The sequence below is a fragment of the Argopecten irradians genome, chromosome 3 (assembly GCF_041381155.1).
Source record: "Argopecten irradians isolate NY chromosome 3, Ai_NY, whole genome shotgun sequence".
Classification (NCBI taxonomy): Eukaryota; Metazoa; Mollusca; class Bivalvia; order Pectinida; family Pectinidae; genus Argopecten; species Argopecten irradians.
This window is the reverse complement of record NC_091136.1, coordinates 37,811,093-37,833,214: the sequence shown is the minus strand read 5'-3', so window position 1 is coordinate 37,833,214 and position 22,122 is coordinate 37,811,093. Positions and strand designations below refer to the sequence as shown.

Here is a 22,122-nt window from a genome sequence, read left to right as displayed (position 1 = left end):
CCTCACTAGGAGAATTTTTTTTCTTGAACACAGTTTAAAACCAAGCATCACTGCCGTGATAGCGGAACTGAGCCTATTTCGACATAGGTATATCATTAAAACTTTTGAGCAATCTTACCTCGTACCCCAGCTATCAATTTCTGCTGCTACAGTATCGAGTTTTTTCATCTTAGACGCACATTCGGATACCCTCTAAACCATTAATCTCGAACCCATTTTGGGGAATTTCTTTATGCAAATGTGAAGCCTGCATATAATTCTCTAGATTGAATTCACCAATTTAGGACATATACATTTTTTAATTTTTTATGCATATAATAAAACAGGGGCTTTCTGCTTAATAAAAATCTCACCCATGGCCATTCGGTCTTACTGTACACTGCTACCTGAGGACCGGTAGCGAGTAGCCATCTTGAGTGGGAATTCCAACTCCAGAGTAGTGCGCATCATTTCCGCGCATGATATGTCATCATGGAGACGGCTACTTCCGTTAAGAGAAAATAACGTCATTAACGTCGTTCCTATGAACACTCTAAACTCTGTTAGCACGAAATGATTTCAAAACTTAAGATCTTATTTACTTTTGTTTATATATCTTTCAAATAAATTATTTATTCTTTACGTGTAGATCCGTCGCTTCGTGCGTAAAGGGGTTTCCACGCCTAAAAAAAGTGATGCCAGCGAACCGGATATGTAGATTGACCAATCAAAAAAATCATCATGGTTACCCGCTACGGTCCTAGTGAGCGGAGCGCAGCCTGCGGAGAGTAGAGAACTAAGGGAAGGGAACCAGTCTAGGATTTGAAATGTTTACACCGAGTGACGTTGTCGCACCGGACGAAATAGGTCAAACGATCAGCTGTTTTACTCCGAGTTGTTTCCTATATTCGACGTAAAATGTGTGATGGCACCCTTTTTGAGCAGTAAAGAGAAGGATAGGCGTGCGAGTGTAAGACTGGCAAATGTTCGTCGAAGCGACACCCAGCCTTTGCTTGTAGCTGAACATAGTTACGCTAGAAATGTGTCCGACGAACCTGGTGAGCCTGGTGATCCTGGACCTGTCTCGTCAGATCAAGACTCTAGCTGGCGAGTAGGAAGACGGATAGTCGAGCTGGACGTGCTCGCCAAAGGTCTTGAGGGTTGTAGTCAGTGCGGTAAGTTAAATTATTATATAAGCTTATTCATGAGTCGAGCTTGTATTGATTATGTGATCACACGTCCAGTTCATACTGCGACGTTTCGCCCCAACGTGTACTGACTACTGTACTTGTGCATATGTGCAGTAAAAAATAGAAACAAATGCGTTAGCAAGAATCAACTAATTATTTAAAAATAATTATTTGTTTGACTTGTTTCCTATACTTGTTAAAGTAACTCTATCGCCAGTTTACATTGTATAGCAATGAAAATTAATTAATATTGATTTCAGAGATTTAGATAGTAATATTATTTGACATGTACTATATATCTAATTTTCTGATTAAATGGCATGAGAAGTTGTCAAGTTCTGGAAAAAAATATGGAAAATTTGGTGTAAATGGGAAATTGGAAACTAGTATATATACAGAAGTAAAATAAGTAATTTGTTATTAAGAATGCAATAAATGTAATATATATACAGAAATATAAATTTTACCAATGAGATATCAGTTTTGGTAAATGTATATTATAATTTTTTTTTGATACATATTTTTTCTTCTTCTTATAGGAACTCCTTTGGCCCTGAAAAACACCACCAGGGAGACACGGTTTGGGTTGGGAAGTTCTCTCCACATTATGTGCACAACATGCACCTGTATAAACAAAGTTCCATAAACTTGGAAAAAAAACATAATGATGTGAACAAGAAACAAACAGTCTGGGATGTTAACAGCAAAGTTGCCATTGGTAATTTCAATTTAAATTTAATATTCTAGTAAACTAATGCAAAAATTTAGTTCATATATGTCTTCGGTTTAATAACATTGTATACCTGCAGGTATACTAAGTTTGGAAGCTAGGGAATTAATTACTTTATATTTTATTTTTCCTGGACTCATTAATGTACTGAATATAAAATCAATTTTTCATATTCACATAGAATTATATGTTTACTATGTAATTTGAAATGTAACTATATAACCACAATATATACCTATCGCCTAAAGAATTCTCAGCTTGATCAATTGAGCTGAAGACTATACACTGTATATAGTAAATCAGAAATTGATCAGGGTTCAATCTGTAGAGGAAGGTGCGGTATTTGAATAACTATGTGGATTCACACAGTTTACAAATATTTTTTTTCAAACCCTAATGAAATAAAAAAAAAAAAATAGTGACATCAATTAATAAATGAGATGCATTTTTGTTATATTGAAATGTTACTTTTGATAAAAAGCAGTTATTTTGTTAAATTGCTACAATAATAATATTAAAAATGTTTGACATTCATTTTGACATTTCAGGAATGCTTCATATAGGTATTGGGGAAACCCAACTGAATAACTTGTTATCGGTCCTCAACCTACCATCTATAAACAGGAATTCTTTAAAAAAGAGAGAGAGGGAAGTTGGGAAATCGATAGAGCAAGTGGCTAAATCATCTATAAGAACAGCATTAGAAAGAGAGATTGAAATGACAAAAAATGAGTAAGTTTATAACTGATAATTTCATGAAAAAGTAGAAAAGTGGAAAACTTCTATAATTGCATATATAAGCATAAACCGCTTGGTTTGATTAAACTAATATGCTTATTTGATTGTTTAAGGTTACCGTATTTGCCGTAATTAGTGCCCCTCCTCTTTTTAGGTCACCTGAGACGAAGTCTCATGGTGACCTATTCTAATCGCCTTTTGTCTGTCGTCGTCCGTCGTGCGATGATAAACTTTTTACATTTTCATAAGACCAATCAAAATTGTGAATTATATGGTCCCCACCCCCCAGGGGGCTGTGGGGAGGGGCCAAAAGAGGTAAAATTGACTAAAATTTCAAAAATCTCTACTCACAGATGTGGTAGAATCAAATACTAGGTCTTAAGGTCCTTTACAAAAATTGTGAATTATATGACCCTGAGGTCTTTCGTTTCCCCCTGGGGTGAAGTTTACCATAGTTATATAGGGAAAACACATTTTTGAGCATTATTCGGTCATTTGTAATAGGAAATTTCAGCATGCGATGGCCATTGAATCCTATTAACAAATTTTCCATGACTGACCACCAGGGGCCTTAGTGGTGGGGTCAAAAGGGGTAGGCTAAAATTTCAAAAAATCTTGATATGAAATTCTGGAAATGGTAGATTAGAATCCAATACTGTTCATAGATAGAAAGCTAAAGGTCGTAACGTCCTTTACAAAAAATTGTGAATTATATGACCCTTGGGTCACATGTTTCCCCCTGGGCAGGGGGTTAAGTTTACTATAGTTTATATAGGGAAAATTTGTTATAGGAAATAATTCAAATGTTGTCAGAAGGATCAGTATAAGGTGGCCATTAAATCTTATTAACAAATTTTCCATGACTGACCCCCAGGGGCCTTAGGGGCGGGGTCAAAAGGGGTCAAATAGACTAAAACTTCCAAAATCTTCTGAAATTCTGGAAATGGCAGGATCAAATACTCTTTGTAGACGGAAAGGTCTTCAGGTGTTTTATAAAATTGTAAATCATATCACCCTGGGTCTCATGTTACCCCCTGGGGAGGGGTCAAGTTTTCTTAAGTTTATGTAGGAAGAACACATTTATGAACATTTGTTGCTCAATTTTCATAGGAAATGAGTTAAACTTGATTAGAGTTAATTATTAGCCTGAGATATAGAAGTTTAATATCCATATCAGTCCTCGCTGACCCCCTGGTGGACCAGAGGGGTGGGACAAAACAGGGTCAAAATGACTAAAATTTCAAAATATTTCTGAGTTCACAGGTTTGATGAAAGCAAATACTCTTCATAGATTAAAAAGTCAAATTTGTAAAATCACTGACCGACATCAAGGGCCATTATATAGTGTTTATATGTCTTTGTTTCATTCTATATCTGTACTCAGGTGACCGTTAAGGCCCATGGGCCTCTTGTCTAGAAAAGGAATTGAGGTTGTTTAAATGCCTCCATCCGATCAAATTTAATGGTAGCAGTAATTACAGCGAACACAGTATATACATTTTAATCAACACATACTATTAAAAGGCTTTTCTTCCTTTAAAATTTGAAGCATGATTCACAAAAACCTTGAATGTGATTAAATAGTACATAATTATGTATATATTATATTATGTATAACTAATGCAAGTTTGTGTTTACTACTTCAGCACAAATACAGAGACAGATGGCCCAGTCCATTTGACGGGCAGTGTCGATGCGGCATGGCAGAGCAGAGGAAGTGGCCGGTCTTATAATAGTTTATCTGGTGGGTACATAAAATCACATATGATATGTACTGTATATTGGAAGAATTCATAATCTATAGGTTACATTGAGAAAATGATTTGTAATGAGATCCTCAAATGGAAGCAAAAACACTTTTAAAGCTGTATGTTTGGTCAATTATTGTGGGTAGATTTTACATAACACACATATACTGAATACACCACAAAAGGACTATATTTACACTTGCTTGGCATGTTCACTATACGCAAGTACTAGCCGATTTTGTTTACCATAACTAACGCGCCCCATAGAATATATTCTTAGAGGAATTGCTCCATACAAGCATGGTTAACATAAAAGCGCAATCCAATCCCTATATGGTGCCATGCTTACCTTCATTTAATGTTTAATGTAATATTTTAATATTGAAATAGAAAATGAGTGCGTCAGATACAGATACTGATATTTAATTGTTGTATTATATTCATGTATTACCATATTTTATCATGAAATACTCATATTGCTAGCAGTAGAATGCTTGGACACCTGAACCATTCAGCCACCTCAAAAGAAAAGCTTAATTGTATTAACTTTTGCTTGATGTTCTATCAACATCTAGCTCTTTCATATTTGAGAAAAATGCATTTGCATTGAGACCAAGATATGATTTTTTTATGATTCATTTTCTCCCTTAAAATAGCTTGAACAAGCCCTGTTGCGTCCTATATTGTTATTAAAACTATTTTCTATTATTAATCTTCTACTGTTGTTAAGTGTTTCTTCATTATCCTTTATTTCAAAAAGGACACGCAAGCATGATCGGAGCAAAGACTGGAAAAATAATTGGTTTGCAAATAAGATCAAAAAATTGTAGAATTTGTAGCAAGGCTAAAGAAAGGTGCATTCCTGCAAGGGTACATTCTTGCAGGAAAAACTGGAGTGGGTCATCTAAGGCTATGGAGGGTGATATGATAGTGCAGATCACAAAAGATATTGAGTCACAAAAAGCATGCATTAGGACAGTCGTAGGTAACGAAGATGCAACAACCATTTCCAAACTTCATAAAGAGATTAGCCCCGACATAGAAAAAAGATCAGATAGCAATCATTTAAGGAAAATTTTGGGAAACGAACTGTACACAATTAAACAAACAAACCAAATTTCGGCAAAAACCATAAAGTACCTCCAGAAAAATTTCAACTATATGTGTCAGCAGAACAAACAAAATCCAGAAGGTATACAACAAGGATTAGATGCTCTTTCCATGCAACCATTTAATGATCACTCAAAATGTGACGAGGCATGGTGTAAACATGTGAAAACCCCATCTATAAAATATAATTCTCTACCATATGGGAAACCACTGACTGACAAGAAGTTTCAAAATAGCCTCCAGAACATTTTTGAAAAATACAAAAAACAAGCTGACAAACTGGCATTTGCCTCATCAACTCAGAGTAATGAAAACTTCAATAACATAGTAGCTAGTAAAGCTCCAAAAAATCACCATACCAGTGGATCAGAAAGCCTCGATTATCGAGTGAATGCTGCTGCCTCTCAAAAAAATACTGGCTATACATATCTTGTGGATGTGAGTTATGATAGAGTTATGCATCGTTAATGATTCTGTCATCTAAGTTATGTTTAGACATGTTGTTTTGTTATTGTAAAACAAGGAGCCACAAAGAGTGGCATTATCCCCTGCACCCTGCAGTTGGTATAAAAATCCAAATTCAAAGTCAAAGTAACAATTATTCAAGTATAACTTTAAATGTAAGAAAGTATCGTAAAACCGAAAAAAAATAACAGCAGGTAACAAAAGGAAACAGTAAATTGCTATTTTTGACTAAGTTTACATGGTAAAGGAAAAGTTCACAAAATGGAAGGTCTGTAATAGCAAAAGCACAACTAGAGCATTTGTCTAATGTATACAGAAAGTTTCAAGGAGCTGTGTTGAACAGTTTTTGAGTTATAGCCTGGAAAAGAATCTTGGGCGGACAGACTTGTTTCGAGGGGGATAACAAATAAGGGAAAAGTGAAATGTAGCATAATTATGACCTACAGCATCTGAATCCCACAGGCTGAAATGAATCCTGCAGCAATTAGGTTGATGTGATAATGATGGCCTTTAGCTTTATTCCAAGATTGTTAAGGATTAGACTTATACTTTTTTGAGAAAAAAAGCTAAGTACAATGTATAGTTTAGCATCACTAAGTTTCATAGCCTCTGATTCCCACGGCCTGAAATGAATCCTGCAATAATTAGGTGTGTTGAGGTGATAATGATGTCTATCAGCTAAGTTTAAAGTTTAGTTAGGATTGGATTTAAATTTTTGAGAAACAGAGCAAAAGTAAAACTTTAAGGTTAAATGTTGACGACAATGCGGCCGCCGCTGCTGCCAGAAATGTAACACCATAGAATCGCCTTCGCGAACTATCGTTGCGGGCAATGATTTGCGGGCAATGATTATATAAAAATGTACATGTGTAACTATAGGGACTGACGTACATACGGTTGCTGGTGCTTTATGCATATATACATGGTGCAATTAAGCTCAGTTTTATGTAGAGCCTACAAATGTATATGTCCCAAGTTTAAAACCCCTGTTTGGGTGTGTATTTTCACTATTTTCCAACCTAAAAATTACAAGAGTTGAATCACATGTGTAATTTTATGTTCTTTCAGTGTCAACAATTCAGATGTAACGATAGTTAATAAAACATGTTAATCACCATGGAATATAGTGTATAAACATATACAAAAAATGTTATGTTCAGTGTACTCACAGGGCCATGTATATATAGTTTCAATATGAAAAATTAGCCAGAAATACATATAAAATGTTATTTTATATGTATTTCTGGTTAATTTTTCATATAGAAACTATACATGGCCCTGTGGTGTACTACAGAAAATGTATGTAGTGTGTAGTCTGCATATTTTCTGGGATCAAATAATTTCAAATAGAATTAATGAATTGTGAAATCAGGACAGTGTTGGGAAGCTAATCCTTCACGACAACAAATATTCATATACTGCGGTATCAACTAATGTTAACTTACGTTTGGAAGTGCATTTACATGATTGTCTGCATGGTTGTCTCTAATGTTTACATCCAAATATAGTTAATTGAGCATCGTCCAATCAAATAATACGTAACAAAACAGTTTCGGGGTTGTTACCATCCATACGCATGTGCAGTGAAAGTAATTAACTTCCTGTTGTAGACACGTGTAGTGATAGCAATGTCAACATCCAACGAAGTGAAGCTCACTTTGCGCCTAAGAAATGGGCAGCAAGTTGAATTTGCTAAACAATGTGGTGTTTCAGATGGCGAAGTTGATTTTGGCACACTAAACAAAGCCCTTTGTTCTGTTCAACAAGAATCGAATGACTTTTTAACTACCATCGTTGAAGAAGAAAAGGCATCTGGTGCAAATTCTATAACAGCTACAGAAGGTAAACACCTGGCTGTATCCAAACATCTTTCTAACCGTTATTTAGATAAAACATTCATTTCCCCATAAATCTACGTAAAGAATGTTTAGAATTTACCCAATCGTATTTTATGCTTATAATGTACATATACATTTAAAAAAAAAAAAATCATAACTAAAATGAAAGTACAAAATTCAAGCATTTATCTGCCGGATGAGTAGCTCCTTATTATATGCTTGTAATTAAGCAACGTTTCGTCAGCATCTGGTCGATCAATAAGATTTCAATTAGCCATTGCATACCTCAATAATTCCAAGTTCCATACTGTCAGAGAATATAACATTCTTTATTGTATATAGTCCCTAATTATAATTATAAACATGGATTTTGTGATATGTCACAGAAGAAACCAATGCTTCCCTGTAGCTAATACATCACTGAAATAATGTTCTGTAGACTATCTTGGAAGGATGAAATAGATGAGAATGAAATATGAAATACCGAAATCCTTAAAGCTATAAGACTGTATGTGCTGTAATTTTGAATCAAGAAGAACTTGATATTTTATTCACCATAAAAAAATTAACAATATTTTGTATTACAAAAACTTACAATGCATAGGTTTTAATTTTACAAGTACAAACAAGTGCTGAAAATACCTTTTTGGCAGTACTGCCAAAAATCATTATATCTACAGCGCAATGAAACAAGTGTACATACCGTCATATTATGAAGCCAGGTTGTAGTCTACAATCTCTTTACACATTTTACATTGTTATAGTAATTGTAAAGTGATTTCTGTTTGCATGTTTCCATCTGAACATACTTAAGGCATAAAACAAGAATGTCTGACTCTGTCCATTTGAATGATTTTCACATTAATTCATCAAACCTGGTGGTTTTAAATAAATTGAGATATCATTTTTACCAATTTTACATATTTATTAAGTACATATTTTATGCTTTAATTATCAGCTGAAGAAGACGGTGAAGACGAAGATGATGAGGATGATGAAGAAGATGAAGATGGGAGTGGTGATACTTCATTAAATGGACCTGCAGAAAAGAAACAGAAAATATGAAACTGGACAAATTGACATTTTTCTCAATTGATGGTACATGCAATGTACATATTATTATCAAGAACTTAATCATAAGTGTCTTGTGAATTGAAGTGACCACTGCATTGCAATGAAATTCATCTTCCCAAACATGACTATAGAGGCATACTGTGCCAATACTTTCATTAGTTATTGTGAATTTCTGGTGGATCAGAGAATGCTTTTTTGGAACTATCACAAAATTAAGTGCAGTGAAAATCTGATGGAGTGGTCAGTACACATTGAATACTCACACCTAAAAGGACTTTTATGTGACTTTGTATTCCAGTGTAATATTTGGAAAACAACCCATAACTGTCATAGATCATTTGAAATAGATATACATTTATATCATAGTATCATGATGAAAAATATCAAATAAGAAGTAGGCCAGGTCTGTCGTCTTAAATACTGTTGTAGCGGAATAGATATCACCTTCTGACTGACTTTTCAAAAGTAGCTATTCTTCTTTATACCTGATCACCAACCTACAATGTAGGTTTCATATTGTTTAAACTCTAACATGTTTATTTATTATATGGAGGATAACTCTGTAGGAGATACAGAGTTAATTACTGCTAATAGTGCCTACATGAACTACATGCCCTATTGCTATATTTAGTCTAACTGACTGCTGACATAGCATCGATTTGTTTTTGCTTTCAAACTTTATTTTCATTTGCTTGTTTTAAGATTTCTTAATTTCTATATCATTACTTTGGTATAAATATGATTGTGACTCGATGCAGTAATAGATCTTGGTGTCAGATATTAAGTCCCTAATTTAGTCAGGGAGACTTACTGTTATTTTTCTGTTTCATTATTGATTTTATTATTAGGCAGGTTTTTGGACAAAGTATTTGGGGAATCATCACAAAACTTTACTACAATGATGAGCACATGGTGTTGAATCTGTTGATGAACAATGAACATTTCATGTTGATGCACCATCCAAGATGGCCGTCATCTCCTTTAATTGGTCAAAACCATTTCCCCTATTACTATTATAGTAAATGACTGATCATGCTCAAATTCATGTTCTGTTTAGCCCTAACAGAATGTGAGAGGAAGCTTAGCTTATGATGACTTCTGATGTTTCTCACTATGACAATTTTAGTTATTATTCTTCCTCTTTAGTCACTCTTCTGCCGTGAATTTTGTCCGTATAATACCTATGTGGTATTTAAAAAGCTATCACCGGACAGTAGTCTGATTCTGAGAAAACCGCTTAAATGAGTATACATAATTTATAGGGAGTTTAGTGGTGGTATATTAAATACAATAATACGACTGTTGGGGTGTTTGGGGAACTTCTGTAATGGTCATTCATTACAATTAGTACTTATTGGATTCAGTTTACAGAAAGTTTCTCAATTAACTCTTTAATTGGAATCAAATAGTATGCCAAGTCTGGAATATAATGCTTACCATGCTATATATGTTTTTTCTTACATTTTATCCTTAATTATCTCATTTCTTTTTTAATGTAAATGTTATATGAATGTATACATGGGAAACAAAATAAAAGAAGTCCTCATTTATATTTATTGGTTTTATTGGTATTGTAACAATACAGGGTGGCGAAGGGGTCCAACATACTGAAGTTGCTGTTCGGTGAAGGTTCATTACGGGAATCTCTTCTTTGTATACATTCTTAACTCAAAGCTATGTTCCAATTGGGATTAATGAGGATGGGAAGCAGTTATCAAATTTGATATCAGTATTGTGAACCTGGAAATTTCAGAGATCCTTCAGAGGATAAAACTACCCTTTGGAAAAACTGTCTATAAAAATAATTGACACTAGTTTTTTTAATGAACTTTACAAAGAAATGGTATTGACATATTTGAGAATCTTTACTGTGTTCTAGTGTCATAGTTCTGATCAAATACTGTTCCACTGTAATTTAGACCAGTGATTGTTTTAGGATGAGAATATATGGAGATATGTTGTCACGGTCAGTGATTTAAAACATTGGAGGTGGTCCCCCTCCTCTGTTATAACAGTCAGTTTTCCTTTCCCTAGAACATTGAGGTGGCAGTTCAAACTCTGTGTAGTTATTGAAGGATACTGCTGAAAACATTCTGTATTCTGTGAACAGGTAGACTGCAGCATCGTACGTACATTGCGAGGATTGTGACACATCAATAACACAACCTTCACCTTGGGCCACAGGCTTCTTATCAGGGTATGATGCATAATACCAAAAATGGATTTTTCCCACTTTGGATGGGGGTGGCTGTTTGCCCTTGAACTCTGGTGGAGGTCCGGGGGTCAAGGACATTGTGTAATTGTAGACTTTTCCAACATAGAATTCCCCCTTGTAGTAGCCAAGTTGTGGTTCGAGCTTCATCTGTTGTGTCATCCAGTTTGTTTGAGGTACTTTCAATGGAAATATACCTGGTGAACCATAACTTTGGCAACAAAAGTTGTCAGCAGCGATGAAGACTTTTCCGTCGGCCTGCCAGTACTCTACACAGGGAACTTGTGATCCAGGTCCCCCAAAGTTAGTCAGGTTACAATAGTCATGGTTAATTCTCTGTACTGACTTAACAGTGCTTAGATCAGCTGTGATGTTTTGGCCCCGGGAATTATCAGCGTATGAACGACCTTTCAGACAATCTAGACCATAGGGTTTGCACCAGAAGGGTGTTGGTCCGTACGATACCCCTGAATAATGCGACTCTTCGGGCCAGTCAGGCCAAGCACCTGAAATATAGAAAAAAATAGTATTAAAAATGTAGCGTCTGGTGGCCAGTCTATCCCCAACTAGTGGCAGATAATCCAGCCTTAGAAATCAGTTGAAAAATAATTATTTTGGTGGCTAGCTTAACTCTATCTAGGAGGAGACACTGTAGCAGCAGAATTCAGCTGAGCAATTCTTCTAAAACTTTTTGGTCAGGTGGCCAGTCTTGACTCCAACGTTACAAGAGGGAGATAATCTAGCCTTAGAATACAGATGAGAAATTCTTGAAAAAAATAAGGTCTGGTTGCCAGTGTGGCTTCAGCTGTAGGGAGATCATGTAGCTTAGAATTCAGTCGAGGAATACCTACAAAACATTTGGGGTCTGGTGGCCAGTTTGACTTCAGGTAGGAGGAGATAATCTAGCATCGGAATTCAACAGAGAAATTAATATAAATTTAGTGTATAGTGGCCACTCTAAATCCAACTAGGAGGAGATAATCTAGCTTTAAAATTCAGCAAGAAATTCCTTTAAAAAAAATATGGTCTGGTGGTCAGCCTGACCCCAAGTAGGGGGAGATAATCTAGCATTATAATTCAGCAAGATATTTCCTATAAAAACATAGGGTCTTGTGGTCAGTCTTACCCCAACTAGGGGGAGATAATCTAGCATAAGAATTCAGCGAGAAATTCCTATAAAAAAGATATAGGGTCTGGTAGCTGATCTGATGTTTTTTTTATTGCACAAATAAATCTTGTTATGGTAACAAAACATGTGAAAAATATATACAGGCATGTGTACATCACATCAAATGAAATTTTTAGCAACGAATTTAAATTTGTTACCACAATATTTACCATTATATTAAATAAACCATTATGTAATGGTTCTGGATCAGGTTGTTTGACAGGGAATATGTTGAGCAACTTGCTATACCGTAATTATCCAACTAGTGTTTGGAGGTCCTGTGGAAAAAGCTAATCTGGCCTTCCATTTTAAGCTTAACCGGCCCAAAGGGCCGGTGAGCTTATGTTATGGTGCAGTGTCCGTCTGTCCGTCAACATTTCCCTTAAATTGTCATAGAGCTCTACATGGATTGTAACCAAATTTTGCCAGAAACATCCTTGGGGAAGAGTTTGTACGAATTTTGGCTCTGACCCCCGGGGTAGGCGGGGCAGGGCCTAATAGGGGAAATATATACAGGTAAATCCTTTAAATCATTACTAATCATAGAGTTATGTATGGAATGAAACAAAGTTTGGCCAGAAACATTCGTTGGGGAAGGGAAACAGAGTTTGTAAAAAAATTGGCTCTGACACTCAGGGGCAGGAGGGGCAGGGCCTCATAGGGGAAATATGTACAGGTAAATCCTTTAAATTGCTACTATTCTTAGAGTTATGTATGGAATGTAACCAAGTTTGGCCAGAAACATCCGTTGGGGAAGAGGAACAGAGATTGTATAAATTTAGACTCTGACCCCTTTGGGGCAGGAGGGGTGGAGCCCAATAGGGAAATAGAGGTAAATTCTTGAGCGATACAGGCCCTCTGGGCCTATTGTTCTGCTCATGATGTTTCTTACAAGTCAGCATTATTAAGAATATTTTTCCAAATCAAAATGAAAGAAATAATAATTAATCTTAATTAACATCAGCAAATTTTGAAGCTTGCTATGTTGTGTTATCATCCTCATTTGACACAGATTTGTTCGTTTACTTACCTGCTATAGTAAGTGTCAAAGCGAGAACAAGACCAACTGAGTGAATCATGGCTGAAGTATCCGGATCTACCTGTACATGTGACCTCTCCCGCCACATGAACAACTTATGGAAACATCTCCTGTTGTTGTTTATATTACAGAAAACTGCAGGTCAATAGATTATCATATGTATGATCAGCTTTTCATCGAGTGATTTCACAACAGACAATGTGATGAGATTGTCTCTGGTTTTTGACCTTGTGATACTAGTATCTGATACAATAACCTGTATCATATTCAATTAGCATCCATCTCTCACGATCTCTCCATTTTAAATGCTCAAATTTGTAACATTAGATATGCCATGCTAATAATGTAAACAAGAGGCCCATGGGCATTAACAGCTAGTCACCTGATATTTGATACAAATTAGTTGTCATTTACTTTTTTTTTAACTTCTAGCCAACTCTTGTCTTTTGTTCACGAAAAAGGAACATAGATCTAATAGGTCTCCATACAAAGTTTCATAAAGCTTGGTGCATATATTATGTTATTGTGTTCACAAAGTTCAATAATTATTTTTGCAAAGGGCAATAACTCCGTAAGATACAGTCGAATCAAACCGTTTTTCAAATTTGTTCGAGATCTATCCAATAGTAATCTAAATACACAGTTTTCATTAGACTCTCTTCATATTTACTCAAGTTATTGTGATCACAAGGTAAAATAGTAATTATAGGTGCAAAGGGCAATACCTCTGTGAATTACAATTGAATAAAGCTGATTTTTTAACTTGTTTTAGATATTTCTGATGTTAGTCTACATGCAAAGTTTTCTAAGCTGAGTGGATATTTATCTACTCAAGTTATCATGTTCACATGGTCCAATAATAACTATTAGTGCAAAGGGCAATAACTCGGTAAGTTACAGTCTAATCAAACTTGTCCGAGATCTTTCCAATGTTAGTCTACTTACAAAGTTTCATTAAGCTTGGTCATATTTACTCAAGTTATCGTGTTCACAAGGAAATGACTTTGTTAACGCATGGCGGACGACAGATGACGATTGATTAAAGACTGTCGAAATAGGTCACTATGACCTATGGTCATGTGACCTAAAATGACTGATTCATGTAACCTAAAATGACTTTGTATATCAATACGTACATGTTAATAATTTTATTTTATAATTACATACACTATTTTATTTCTAATATGTCAGTTTCATGATTCCAAAACCACATTGTTAAAGTATATGATCTTCTGGTGATTGTGATGTCAGATTTTGATGTGATATTTTCACATGAAGGTGCATGGTACTGAGTGTACCTGATCCACATCTTTTTGGTATCTTAAAACCAAGCATTGGAATGAAATTCTGCTAATTTTGTCCTGAAAAGAGTTTTTTCTCTTCCCATTATTTTTTAACTCTCTTTACACTTATTTCGGTCAAAGACAATAATTTCGGTCAAAACCACAAAAAAAACTCTGGCATGTGATTAAGGTAATGTGATGAACATCCCTTCCATCACATGATTTGACCTAGGACGATTGTTATATTGAAAACCTATCACTAAGTAAAACAATATTGTGTTGGTCATATGATTAAGGTAATGCAATGAACATCCTTTCCATCACATGATTTTGATTCATAAAAGATAACCAGTTCAATATTATATGCAAAAATTGCACATGTCAAGGTGCAAAACAATTCAAGATATGGTGTCATTTTGATAATGGGTAGGTACCTAGTGTCTAGGTGTCTAGTTGTCTCAAGTCCAATAAATTTTAAACAAAACACCAGCATGGTCAATAAAACAATGCAGCTTCAATTAATATATCATAATGTAATGTGCTGAGGCTGGGGCCCGAACCAATGGGGCGGTCATCCATCCAAGAGCGGACCGCGTGCTTTAAACAATACACAGTACTGAAACTCATCCACACAGCCACAAAAGTTAGCTGATGGACTATGTGACTGATATCCCATATCCATGTATTGTCACATTAACTTTGACATCATAGTACTGAAGAAGAAACTTCAATATTTCACACTAATTAAAGAAGTCCCAAACCAAATATAAACCCCATCCATCTTTAATCCAGTTTACTTTGGTTCAAGCCAGGATTATTTGAGATCGGCATGGTTTGAGAGATGAAGGTAAAAGTTGAGTGTCTGGAGAAAAAAAACCTGTTGACCCATGGTCAGTACATGGGTCAGTAGGTCAGTACCTGCCAACTGGCCCTAGTATAGTCACAGAGGTGGAGGGATCCCTTAACCACTCAGCAACTGCAGCCATGTTTTCCAGATTAGTTTATTGAGCTAATTAAGCAATTTGAAATCAAGATTTGGAACAGCACGTCATGGACTTCTTATATTATAAGAAACCATATCTTTGATATTTTTTTATGCAGCAACTATACCACACAATGTAAAAATTACTCCTTCACTCCCCCATCATGTTAAGTAAGATAACATAAACAAGGGGCCCAAGGGCCTTAATTGATGGTCATCTCACTAAATGCAGCACATAGTCATTCATATGAGGTGAGTGGTAAAATGAAATGAAATTAATTTCATAGACAATCTATAGAAAAATATGAAGAATGATTTCTGAAAATGGTTTATTAGTTTAAGTGAAGCAATTTCAGCTGAAATCTCTTTCCAAAATATATTTTCTGAGATGGTGTCCATCTTGGATTTGGGACTGACCAAAAAAAATCAATATCATTCTTTGAAAGTTTTCACCTGAAGCCCAATGGTTGACCATATGACAGGGTTTAAAATAGTTATTGCACTGAAAAGATGTGATTTAGACTGTCATCGTTTGAACCAAAGTTTTTCAAGATGGGGCCACGATGGCCATCTTGGATTTCAGATTGACCCGAAAAATCATTATAATTCTTTGAAAGTTTTTCACTGGAAACCCAATGATTGACCATATGACAAGGTTTGAAATAGTTATTGCACTGAAAAGATGCGATTTAGACTGCTATGGTTAGTACCAAAATTTTTCAAGATGGGGGTTGTGGTGGCCATCTTGGATTTCAGATTGACCTGAAAAATAACAACACTTCATCAGGACCATCTCAGAATCTTTTTTAAAAGTACAGCTTTACTGGTGGAACTTGAAAAGTTTGAAATGTGAAAAATTTATTTAACTCCAAATATTCCACCTTATTCACCTTCATAATTCACCAACTTGAAGTTTCATAAAACTCACTGATGCCAAACATGATGGCACTTTACATTCCATTCTGCATTAGGTCCTGATATGGCAGACAAACTGACCTACTCTATCCTATGACATTCATATCCTTTCTCCATACCAACAACAATAGCCAGCTGGCCCTGATAGGGCAGACATGGACTGACCCAGTTTGTAGGGATTGACAGATATTACAGCTGACAGGCAGTAGTACAATGCTCTACAGTAACTGGTATCTCCTCACGTGTTCTACGGTAAGTATATAAACAAATATCTATTCATTTACAGTTTGTTATCATTGTTTCCTACTTCATAGATAATATATCTGTTTATTATAACTATATATATACTGATTGATCACTGTAAAATTGTTTGATGTTTATGCTTTCCCTCACTCAAAAACTAAATGGAAAGGTAATATTAATCCTGAATGATAATTGTTTTCAATTGCTTGCATTGCTAAGCTATTCTTAGGGCTGATTTATAAAGATGAAAAGAATAACATGTTAAAAATGATGTAGTTCATTGTTATCAAAAAAGTTTAAATAACATCTTGAACATGAAGTCAAGTTGGGTACTAATTCCTTCATCCCAGTATATTTCAGGCATTATACCATTACCAATAATTAAAGGATTTTTGTTGGTTTTAGCCTTTTGGTTAAACATGTATTGAGAAGTTGTCTGAAGATTTTAATATATTTGACCATTGATATTGAATGTAGGTCAAGGTCATTAAAATGCACATTGAAAGCACGCTAAGGTCATTCATTTGAACAAACTCTAGAAGTCTTTGATGTCAAAAAGCTTTATGCCTATAATAGCAGATTTGACATTTTATAAAGGTCAAGGTTTAAATAAGTAGCCTATTAAAAATGTACAACATTAAGTTGCAGTGCGAAAGTCTCTGCACAAATATAAACACTCCTCTTACTCTTACTGAAGGTCAAGGTCATTCATCTTTTAGAAATATAGTAGCTCTTCATGCTTTGCCATATCTACGATTACAAAACAGGTTTGGCAGTGAATATAATTTGGTATCACTGAACAGTTAAACAAATAATATTTATGCCCTGAATCACTTGATCTAAATGTGTCCAATTCTCCCTTCATAAGCCTGTTGTACACATACAGTAAAACATAGCTATGTTGAACTTCTTGGAACTATTTCATTATAAACAAACATTTGTTTTTTTCATTATACATATTGTACACGAATTATTATATGAACCTTGTTGAGGAATGAAAATACTACATTATAACCATGCTGTAAACATGTTTATCAAAGATATAGACCTTCTAATTACAGATTGATTTCTTCCCAAGTGAACATCACTATGTCTAAAGCGCCAGTTATTATTGTACATGGTGGGGCGTGGGCCATCCCAGACTCTCTGGCGGCGGGGAGTGTCCTGGGGGTCAGACAGGCAGCCACAGCAGGGTACCTGGTCCTCAGGGGCGGGGGATCAGCAGTGGAGGCTGTAGAGGCAGCCATCAGGAGCATGGAGGATGACCCAGTCTTTGATGCTGGTAACAATGATTTCATTATCAGGTTTATTTTTGTTTTCTCGCAAAATGAAGGAGCATATGATTTGTTTTCACAGTGGCTCTGATTGGCCTTCACTCCAAAGCTAGGTAATATCTATTTCCAGAATTTTCAATGTCATTTGTCCTCAACCCCTAATATTTATAATAAATATATAAAGTTTGTAAACAATGTGAAACAAACAAGTTAATTCATGCTTGTTACCTTGCATTTGGACACAAATTAAGACCGCTTTATGTTGTCAGTATTAAACCTGAAAACCCAGAAAAAGCTTGAGTGGATCACCAACTGACCACTTAAAATCCTTTTCGTTTGTTTTCATCTCCCTCACCCCCTTGATTGTTGCATCCTTTTACATCAATGTGCACCATCAATAATTACAGTATTTGTATTTATATTTCCAAAAATACCACATGAGACAAATCTGAGCTTAGTTTCTATCCCCCGCGAAAAGCGTTTGAGGGGGATATTGATTTGGGCTCCATCCGTCTGTCTGTCTGTCCGTCCCAGATACTTTTACGGGCTAAACTCAAATACCGTTCAACGCAGCTCCTTGAACCTTTCTGTATACATCAGACAAGTGCCCTAGTTGTGCCTTTTGCTATTACGGACCTTCCATGTTTGGTGTTTTTTCTGTAAACATGGAAACTCAATCATAAATACCAAATTACAGGTTCTTTTTGTTACCTGCTGTTTTTTTTCAGTTTTACAATACATGCATACATTTAAAGTTATACTTTAATAATTGTTACTTAGACCTTGATGTATTTGGGTTTTTTAACCAACTGCAGAGCGCGGGGATAACGCGACTTTGCAGCTCCTTGTTTATGTAACCATTGATTATCGCTAGGCGTTGGATCCGTACTGAATGCTGATGGTGAGGTAGAAATGGATGCTGTTATTATGGACGGGAAGGACTTGAAGTCTGGAGCTGTCGGATGTGTCCAGAACATCAAGAACCCTATATCTCTGGCCAGGGCAGTCATGGAAAAAGTAAGAATACATGTTTATTATAACATATCAAGGGTAGTCATGAAAAAAGTGAGAACACATATACTACATAAGACTTGGTTGTACTTTTATTGAAATCTATCGCTTTTGTTGTCAGCCTCACATATATTATTCCTATAGACTGACCATACACTGATTGTGGGAAAAGGGGCCAATAAATTTGCAGAGGAAGTTGGCATTGAAACCTTACCAACGAATCAACTAGTGACAGAATCAGCAAGGAGAGAATGGGAAGAATTGATGAAGTTCCGTACTACTGTCACGACACTCTTTAGTGCAAGGTATTTACATTAACATAACTGACATCATAATTTCTTCACTTCATTGGTTAAGTAATAGCTGGTCAGACAACAATTATTTAAGAGAGTGAAGAAATATTAACACTATTAACATACCAAACTGAAATATAGTCAAACCTTGTGTGTGGGACCACATCAAACTGAAATATAGTCAAACCTTGTGTGTGGGACCACGGTCAAACCTTGTGTGTGGGACCCGGTTACGCCTTAGATTATTAAAGTTTTCAAGTGTAAACCGACAAAATTAAATAATTTGAGTAACAGTGAAACCTGTCTTAGGGACCACCTCTGTATAAAGACCACTATAGAGACCACTTTTTCCTTGTCCCTTTGTTGGCCTTTATAGACAGGTTTGACTGTATATCAAATGGACATATACTTAGTTGATATGCTACTTACAGAGGAAGTGTTCTGAATGACATTGCCTCAGACGCTCAGGGACACGACACAGTGGGAGCAGTTGCATTAGACACACAAGGAAACATCGCCTTTGGAACGTCGACGGGTGGCATCACAGCCAAACGGCCTGGCAGGATCGGGGACAGTCCCATTATTGGTGGGTTTGGTTTTAAATCCTTTTCAACAAATACTAGAAAACTGACATCTCCCAAAGAGGCCCAACTCCCACAAAATTGACCCTTTAGTTAGGCAGCAGTGAATGCAGATTTTCAAGAATGGTGCCATTGCATTCTGTTTTCCTCCAAATCAGAGTTCATTGGTCAATGAACAATGCAGATCCAATGTTTGCCTTGACCTCATGTAGGCGTTTCTATGTAGTTTCATGTTGGGTGTTTTTATCTGGGAATTGAAATAAACAAGTTCTGGTTTTTTCCCTGAAGAAATCAGGTTATGAGTATAAGGGAGTTATTGTCTATCTCTTTGTGTTAAGAATAGTGGCTGTAGTTGCCAAGTGGTAAAAGCATTCCAACACATAACCACTAGATTTCCACCTCTGTGTCCCAGTTTGAAACTCACTTTGAACAGTTGCTAGGTATCGTTTATAGGTAGATGGTTTATCTCCAAATAATCCTTCATCTCCAAACCCTGGCATTGCATTAAATAACTCTATTATTAGTTCACAAAACACAAAATACTGAGTGTACCAAACATTATAGAATATTTCAATGATTCTGCCATGTTCTGGTTCCCTCTTATTGCCTTACAGGGGCCGGTGGGTATGCTGATAACAGTATAGGAGGAGTATCAACTACAGGCCACGGGGAGTCTATAGCCAAAGTTTGTCTGGCTAAACACATTTCTCATCTCATGGATGGAGGTGAGTCTGTAGGAGGAAGAATACAACCATGTAGGAATCAGATTACACATTCAATTCCTAATGCTATTGTTTGTTGTCAACAAGTTAGGTGTTTCATCATTAGAATCATTTTCAAGATTCTGCAGGACATACGACATGACGGAAAAAATTGGATGGGTGGAATAATAAGAAATGAGTAAATTACAAAAGTTTTGATAGCTATTGTGAACTTCTATCTTAAAATGAGCGTTGTTTAAAATAACAAGCATGAGACTTTGGCCTCACTAAAATAATTGGCTATATGACAAGATGTATCTGATGAGTTGTAAAAACAAACAGATTAGAAAAATCTGATGGAAGGCAATTCTGCTCTATATTTAGAAATGAAAGTAGAATTTGCTATGTATTTGACCTAATAAGCATCCATCTTAAACTAATTAACACCAGGAATGGATCCACAGACCGCCTCCGAGACGGCCTTGACTTTTATGGCCCAGAGAGTTCAGGGTTCAGGAGGTGCCATTGTCCTTGGTGAGTGTGGGAATGTAGGAAAACATTTTACAACTGAAAGGATGGCCTGGGCTTGGATCAAAGACAATGTCCTACATCACGGTCTTAATCCAGACGAGGATTTCAGTGAAAACATGAAATAAATCGTCTTTATATAACATCAATCCTAATTTTGTCTTTCTTTTCTTTTGTGTTTGGTTTATTGCACTGCGATAGGCTAGTCGCTTTCAGACAGCCAGGGAATCATTTAAGGAGTTAGAGGTGTCCTCTCTGAACAAATTAAGGAAGCCTCGACATGCCTACCTGAGCAAATCAGGTAAAAATTCTTGCTGGAGAACACAAACATGTCAGGACATAGAACGGATATACGTACCCAGCCTACTTTAACTTTCGGCTGGGTACGAAATGGTGCCTATGTGTCCTAGTGGAGCAGTGCATTAGAAAATCACTTGGGCACAATTTTCTGCATTTTCTGTAGTTTTCCAATCATTTTATGCATATATATGCAATTATATATCATTTTTGTCCAAAACAAACTACTATTCTTATCTACAAGACTGATCTAGAAGTTGTTTATTGTTTATATGAAAATAGACAAATTGATACTCTTGGCCCTAAGGCCCCGGAGAGTCAGCCCCTTCATTTGTACAATTTTAAATACCCACCCTATAAGGATACTACTATTGAATTATGAGTGCTATCCCATGCTTTGTTTCTGAGAAGTCATTCATATGAAAATAGCAAATTTGACCACTTTTGGCCCCGCCCTCAGGCCCCAAGAGGACATTTGTAAATTTTTTAGTCAGTAGCTGTTAAGGATCCTACCAGTCAAATTTTGTCAGAAGTCGATTATTGACGAACGATGGACGCTTCGGACCAGGTAAACTAACAAGTACAATAAAATGCATACACACCTGTAATGATGATTTTCATAATAACTGCTTTGCTCCATTAGCAGTAATAAGCACCAATTGTAGCTCTAAAGACGACACCATTATATTTATAGAAGTCTTTTATAAGCACCAATTGTAGCTC

The 22,122-nt window shown here is 35.9% G+C and overlaps 5 protein-coding genes across 6 annotated transcripts in view; 3 read left to right on the top strand and 2 right to left on the bottom strand.

Annotated features, from left to right (window-relative positions):
• Positions 1-7,464, bottom strand: part of LOC138319663 (ciliated left-right organizer metallopeptidase-like) — a 43,494-nt gene extending 36,030 nt beyond the window's left edge. The window contains exon 1 of the mRNA XM_069262810.1: positions 7,406-7,464. The gene's annotated coding sequence lies outside the window, so the exon portion shown is untranslated. The remainder of the gene's footprint in view (positions 1-7,405) is intronic.
• LOC138318475 (isoaspartyl peptidase/L-asparaginase-like) lies at positions 827-21,251 on the top strand. 2 transcript variants are annotated; one of them, XM_069260852.1, is made up of 9 exons: positions 827-1,154; positions 1,709-1,887; positions 2,448-2,631; positions 4,284-4,381; positions 18,863-19,005; positions 19,144-19,304; positions 19,724-19,878; positions 20,488-20,598; positions 21,025-21,251. In XM_069260852.1, exons 2-9 carry the CDS (start codon positions 1,788-1,790, stop codon positions 21,228-21,230), a joined length of 1,158 nt encoding a protein of 385 aa, XP_069116953.1. In that variant the 5' UTR covers positions 827-1,154; positions 1,709-1,787; the 3' UTR covers positions 21,231-21,251. The 2 variants fall into 2 exon arrangements, with proteins under 2 accessions (XP_069116953.1, XP_069116954.1); XM_069260853.1 differs by lacking the exons at positions 827-1,154; positions 1,709-1,887; positions 2,448-2,631; positions 4,284-4,381 and adding exons at positions 15,864-16,723; positions 17,776-17,996.
• On the top strand, positions 4,399-7,329 carry LOC138318477 (uncharacterized). Its single transcript, XM_069260855.1, has one exon. The coding sequence runs from the start codon at positions 5,157-5,159 to the stop codon at positions 5,961-5,963; it is 807 nt and encodes a 268-aa protein (XP_069116956.1). The 5' UTR covers positions 4,399-5,156; the 3' UTR covers positions 5,964-7,329.
• Positions 7,564-10,424, top strand: LOC138318478 (uncharacterized). The gene is made up of 2 exons (XM_069260856.1): positions 7,564-7,802; positions 8,757-10,424. Exons 1-2 carry the CDS (start codon positions 7,589-7,591, stop codon positions 8,861-8,863), a joined length of 321 nt encoding a protein of 106 aa, XP_069116957.1. The 5' UTR covers positions 7,564-7,588; the 3' UTR covers positions 8,864-10,424.
• LOC138318476 (uncharacterized) lies at positions 10,419-13,408 on the bottom strand. Its single transcript, XM_069260854.1, has 2 exons — positions 13,283-13,408; positions 10,419-11,590 (listed from the first exon to the last, which is right to left on the bottom strand). The coding sequence occupies exons 1-2, from the start codon at positions 13,377-13,379 to the stop codon at positions 10,848-10,850; spliced, it is 840 nt and encodes a 279-aa protein (XP_069116955.1). The 5' UTR covers positions 13,380-13,408; the 3' UTR covers positions 10,419-10,847.
• Positions 21,252-22,122: the final 871 nt, after the last annotated feature.

Bases quoted from the DNA above. Each gene is read 5' to 3' on its own strand.
- LOC138318475 (XM_069260852.1), top strand. From the start codon at position 1,788: ATGCACCTGTATAAACAAAGTTCCATAAACTTGGAAAAAAAACATAAT. The intron at 1,888-2,447 runs GTAATTTCAATT...TTGACATTTCAG, and splicing joins TAACAGCAAAGTTGCCATTG to GAATGCTTCATATAGGTATT. The intron at 19,879-20,487 runs GTGGGTTTGGTT...ATTGCCTTACAG, and splicing joins CGGGGACAGTCCCATTATTG to GGGCCGGTGGGTATGCTGAT.
- LOC138318477 (XM_069260855.1), top strand. From the start codon at position 5,157: ATGATCGGAGCAAAGACTGGAAAAATAATTGGTTTGCAAATAAGATCA.
- LOC138318478 (XM_069260856.1), top strand. From the start codon at position 7,589: ATGTCAACATCCAACGAAGTGAAGCTCACTTTGCGCCTAAGAAATGGG. The intron at 7,803-8,756 runs GTAAACACCTGG...TTTAATTATCAG, and splicing joins TTCTATAACAGCTACAGAAG to CTGAAGAAGACGGTGAAGAC.
- LOC138318476 (XM_069260854.1), bottom strand. From the start codon at position 13,379: ATGTGGCGGGAGAGGTCACATGTACAGGTAGATCCGGATACTTCAGCC. The intron at 11,591-13,282 runs GTAAGTAAACGA...TCTATATTTCAG, and splicing joins TTTGACACTTACTATAGCAG to GTGCTTGGCCTGACTGGCCC.